The sequence below is a fragment of the Chelonoidis abingdonii genome, chromosome 4 (assembly GCF_003597395.2).
Source record: "Chelonoidis abingdonii isolate Lonesome George chromosome 4, CheloAbing_2.0, whole genome shotgun sequence".
Lineage (NCBI taxonomy): Eukaryota > Metazoa > Chordata > Testudines > Testudinidae > Chelonoidis > Chelonoidis abingdonii.
In genome coordinates, this window is record NC_133772.1 from 113205 (window position 1) to 118516 (window position 5312).

At 46.4% G+C, this 5312-nt stretch overlaps 1 protein-coding gene across 2 annotated transcripts in view; it reads right to left on the minus strand.

The window, feature by feature from the left end:
* The window catches only part of TUFM (Tu translation elongation factor, mitochondrial), a 20049-nt gene that overhangs the window by 9743 nt on the left and 4994 nt on the right, over nt 1–5312 (minus strand). For both annotated transcript variants that reach the window (XM_075064723.1, XM_032776182.2), the window contains exon 2: nt 513–559. In XM_075064723.1, the coding sequence (XP_074920824.1) occupies nt 513–559 (47 nt within the window). The remainder of the gene's footprint in view (nt 1–512; nt 560–5312) is intronic.

Genomic DNA, 5312 nt, shown 5'->3' on the forward strand with positions numbered 1-5312 from the left:
CGTCGCGAGCGCAGAGATGTGATATATATACATCTACATCCCCCCCACCCCTCCCCACAGGGCTCCACCCCCCACATACCCATGGACCTCACCAGGACTCCACCCCCATCCCCATCCCCCCTGTCCATCCATGACATGCACCACAGCTCCCACAGCCACCCCTAACCTCACCAGCCACCCAACCCACCAGGGTTCTCCAAGCCCCCTCCATGCACACAGAGCTGGGTTCCCCACAGTCCACTTTCCCAACCTCCACCTCATTTATGACCCTCCATCACAGCCCCCACACCCCATCCTATGGCCCCCTACCCACATTCCCCCCCACCTCCCTAACTCCTCCAACTCACCCAACATAGCTCCCCCACTGCCCCTAACACCCCTCCTCACCCCCAGTTCCCTCCTTCTGTGGCCAAGGCCCCAAACACCACATGCACAGGGGGAGTGTGTGTGCGCATGTGTGCGTGGTCACAGCAGTTACCCCCACAGCCCATCCCAGCCAGGTGGCTCCTTACCGTCCCCAAGACGCCCAGCAGGTAGCTGGAGAGGCAGCCCCGGAGGCCTGTAAGAGGTACAGGGAAAAGCTGTGATCACCCTGTCACGCTGTTCAGTCACCATCCCCTGCACCCATCTCCCTTCAGCTTGGAGGCTCCCCCACAACCTGTCTGGTCATCAGGAGTCTCGACTTGTGCCTGGATCGGAAGCTCTTTGGGGCAGGGACTGTCTCTATTGTGTTTGCGCAGCACCCTGCTCATGAAGCCAAGTGGCCCTGGGCTGGACTCCTGGGTTCACTCCCCAGCTCTGGTGTTGAACAAGCCCCATCTCCTTTCTATACTTCACTTTCCCTCTGCCTAGACTACACATTCTTTGGGATAGGCAGTCCTCAGCACACCAGGGGCCCGTTCTCCGCTGAGATCTAGCAGCACCAGCACAGACAGCTAGTCATTATCCTCACAGTACAAAACCATCTCGAGAAAGTGGAGAGTTGGACTGAAATCAACAAGATGAAATTCAGTAAAGACAAGCCAATGCGCAGCTACAAACCAGGGACGTGCTGACTGGCAGTGGCACTGCTAGTCAGGATATGTGGTTAGAGCAGGTCACACACTGCATGAGTCAGTGATGTGCCCAGGTGTGAAAAGGCAGATCTCAGTCTGGGGCGTATTAACAGGTGTGTTGAATGTAAGACACAGGAGGTAGTTGTCACCCTCAGCAATGGTGAGGCCTCAGCTGGAGTGCTGGGTGCAATTCAAGGTGCCAGAGTTTAGAAGAGATGGGGACAAACTGGAGAGTCCACAGAAGAGCAACAAAAGTGATCAAAGGTTTAGAAAACCTGACCTGTGAAAAAAGGTTAAAAATCTGGGCCTGTTTAGTGTAGAGAAGAGAAGACGGAGGGGAGACTCTTCAGCTTGATTATGGGCTGTTGTAGAGAATAAGAACATAAAAGCGGCAGACTGGGTCAGACCAGAGATCCATCTACCCCAGTGTCCTGTCTTCCGACAGTGGCCAATGCCAGGTGCCCCAGAGGGAGTGAACAGAACAGGTAATCATCAAGTGACCCATCCTTTGTCACCTATTCCCAGCTTCTGGCAAAGAAAGGCTAGGGATGCCACTAATGGACCTATCCTCCATGAACTCATCTAGCTCTTTTATGAATCATGTTATAGCCTTGGACTTCACAACATCCTCTGGTGAACAGTTCCACAGGCTGACTGTGTTGTATGAAAAAATACTTCCTTTTGTTCGTTTTAATCCTGCTGCCTATTAATTTCATTTGGTGATCCCTAGTTCTTGTATTATAGGAATAAGTAAATAACTTTTCCTTGTCTACTTTCTCCACACTAGTGATGATTTTATAGACCTCTACCCTAATCCCACCTTAGACGTCTTTTTCCAAGTTAAAAAGTCAGTCTTATTAATCTCTCCTCATAGAGCAGCCATTCCATAGCCCTAATAATTTTTGCTGACCATTTCTGTACCTTTTCCAGTTCTAATACATCTTTTTTGAGATGGGGTGACCACATCTGCATGCAGTATTCAAGATGTGCGCGTACCATGATCAGAGGCAATATAATATTTTCTGTCCTATTATCTATCCCTTTCTTAATGTTTTCTGTTTGCTTTTTGAGTGCGGCTTCACATAGAGGGGATGTTTTCAGAGAACTATCCACTATAATTCCAAGATCTCTCTCACGAGTGATCACAGCTAATTTAGACCACATCGTTTTATATGTATAATTGGGATTACATTTTCCAATGTGCATTATTTTGTATTTATCAACATTAAATTTTATCTGCCATTTTGTTGCCCAATCACTCAGTTTTGAGGGATCCTTTTGTAGCTCTTCACAGTCTGCCTGGGACTTAACTATCTTGAGTAGTTTTGTATCATCTGCAAATGTTGCCACTTCTGTGTTTACCCCTTTTCCCAGATCATTTATGAGTATGTTGAATAAGCGACATGGCGATCCGCGGACATTGATCCCGCGCGGTGAAGACGGGTGAGTAAATCGATTTTAGATATTCGATTTCAGCTACACTATTCTCGTAGCTGAAATTGCATATCTAAAATCGATTTTCGCGCATAGTGTAGACCTGGCCTTACTGTGCTTAAGCGCCTTTGGTGAGGGGCCTTGTCAAAGGCTTTCTGAAAATCTAAATACACTATATCCACTGGATCCCCCTTGTCCACGTGCTTGTTGACCCCCTCAAAGAATTCTAGAAGATTGGTCAGGCATGATTTCCCTTCACAAAAACCACGTTGACTCTTCCCTAACAAATTATTTTCATGTGTGTGTCTGACAATTTTGTTCTTTATTATAGTTTCAATCAGTTTGTCCAGTACTGAAGCCCGGCTTACCAGCCAGTGATTGCTGGGATCATCTCTGGAACCCTTTTGAAAAATTGGCATCACCTTAGCTATCCTCCAGACATTTGGTACAGAAGCTGATTTAAATGATAGGTTACAAACTACAGTTAGTAGTTCTGCAATTTCGTATTTGAGTTCCTTCAGAACTCTTGGGTGAATGCCGTCTGGTCCTGGTGACTTATTACTGTTTAGTTTATCAGTTTGTTCCAAAAACCTCCTCTAAAGGCACCTCAGTCTGTGACAGTTTCTCAGATTTGTCACCTAAAAAGAATGGCTCAGGTTTGGGAATCTCCCTCACATCCTCAGCTGTGAAGACCAACACAAAGAATTCATTTAGTTTCTCTGCAATGGCCTTATCATTCTTGAGTGCTCCTTTAGCACCTCGATCATCCAGCGGCCACACTCACTGGTTGTTTAGCAGGCTTCCTGCTTCCGATGTTAATTAAAAAAAAATTTGCTATAACTTTCTGAATCTTTGGCTAACTGTTCTTCAAATTGTTTTTTTGCCCTTCCTTACGGTATGTTTACACTTTCTTTGCCAGAGTTCATGCTCCTTTCTATTTTCCTCACTAGGATTTAGCTTCCACTTTTTAAAGGTGCCTTTTTGTCTCTCACTGCTTCTTTTTACTTTATTATTTAGACACAGTGGCACTTTTTTGGTTCTCTTACTATGTTTTTCAATTTGGGGTATATGTGATGAACTGGGAACGTTCTTAATGTTTTCTCTAAATACTGTGGGGGGGCGGGTCTCAGTTCCTGGCCGACGAACTGGGAACGTTCTTAATGTTTTCTCTAAATATTGTGGGGGGGGGTCTCAGTTCCTGGCCGACCCTCTGTCCCCTAGCAACTAATGCCCAGGCCCTTCCCCCCTGCAAGGTAATAGCTAAAGGTGTGGGAGACAGAGAGATCAGGTGACCTCCTGGCCCGGGAAAGGAACTCAGCAGAGAAGGAGGAGGGGCTGGAGGGGTTTCCGTCTGGAGCTGGCTGAGGACGGGAAGTGAGGGCAGACATGGGGGTCTGCCTCACTGGGTCCCAGAATGGACCAGCTGAGGGGTCCAGGTCTCTGTACCTACAAGCTCTGTTTTAGACCGAGATCCTGTCATCGAATAAACCTCTGTTTTACTGGCTGACTAAGAGTCACGTCTGACTGCGAAGTGGGGGTGCAGGACCCCATGGCTTCCCCAGAACCCCACCTGGGTGGACTCGCTGGGGGAAGCACATGGAGGGGCAGAGAATGCTGAATGCTCCAAGGAGAGACCCAGGAGGTGAAGACATATGAGCTTCTTGCCCTAAAGACAGTCTGCTCCGAGGGAGAGGAGGCTCCCCAAAGTCCTGACTGGCTTGGTGAGGAGCAGTTCCAGAGCATCACCCGCGAACTCCATGACAGTATACATTTAAGTTGAGCCTCTAATATGGTGTCTTTAAAAAGTTTCCATGCAGTTTGCAGGGATTTCACTTTTGGCACTGTACCTTTTAATTTCTGTTTAACTAAATCCTCATTTTTGTGTAGTCCCCCTTTTTGAAATTAAATGCTACAGTGTTGGGCTGCTGTGGTGTTTTCCCTGCCACAGGGACATTAAATTTAATTATATTATAGTCACTATTACCAGGTGGTCCAGCTACATTCACCTCTTGGACCTGATCCTGTGCTCCACTTAGGACTAAATGAAGAACTGCCTCTCCTCTGGTGGGTTCCAGGACTAACTGCTCCAAAAAGCAGTCATTTAAGGTGTCAAGAAACTTCATCTCTGCACCCCTTTTGAGGTGATATGTACCCAGTCAATATGGCGATAGCTGAAATCCCCCGCTATTATTGAGGATTTTTATTTTAATAGCCTCTCTGATCTCCCTGAGCATTTCACAGTTATTATGACCATCCTGGTCAGGTGGTCGGTGATATATCCCTACTGCTATATCTTTATTATTAGAGCCTGGAATTTTTATCCATAGAGATTCTATGGTACAGTTTGGTTCATTTAGGATTTTACTTCATTTGATTCTACATTTTCTTTCATGGGGATCAATGATCCGTGTTGACTGAAGGTAGGACAAGAAGTAAAAGGCTCAATCTTGGCAAAGGAGATTTTTACATGAGATAGTAGGAAAAACTTTCTAACTAGGAGGCTAGTTCAGCTCTGGAACAGGTTATCTAGGAACGCTGTGGGGTCTCCATCTCCGAAGGGTTTTGAGAACAGGCTGGACAAACCAATCTGATCGCTTTCTTTGATAGGACAACGAGTCTTGTGGATAAGGGAGAAGCAGTGGATGTGGTATATCTAGATTTTAGTAAGGCATTTGATAAGGTCTCGCATGACATTCTTATCGATAAACTAGGCAAACACAATTTAGATTGGGCTACTATAAGGTGGGTGCATAACTGGCTGGATAACCGTACTCAGAGAATAGTTATTAACGGTTCCCAATCCTGCTGGAAAGGTATAACAAG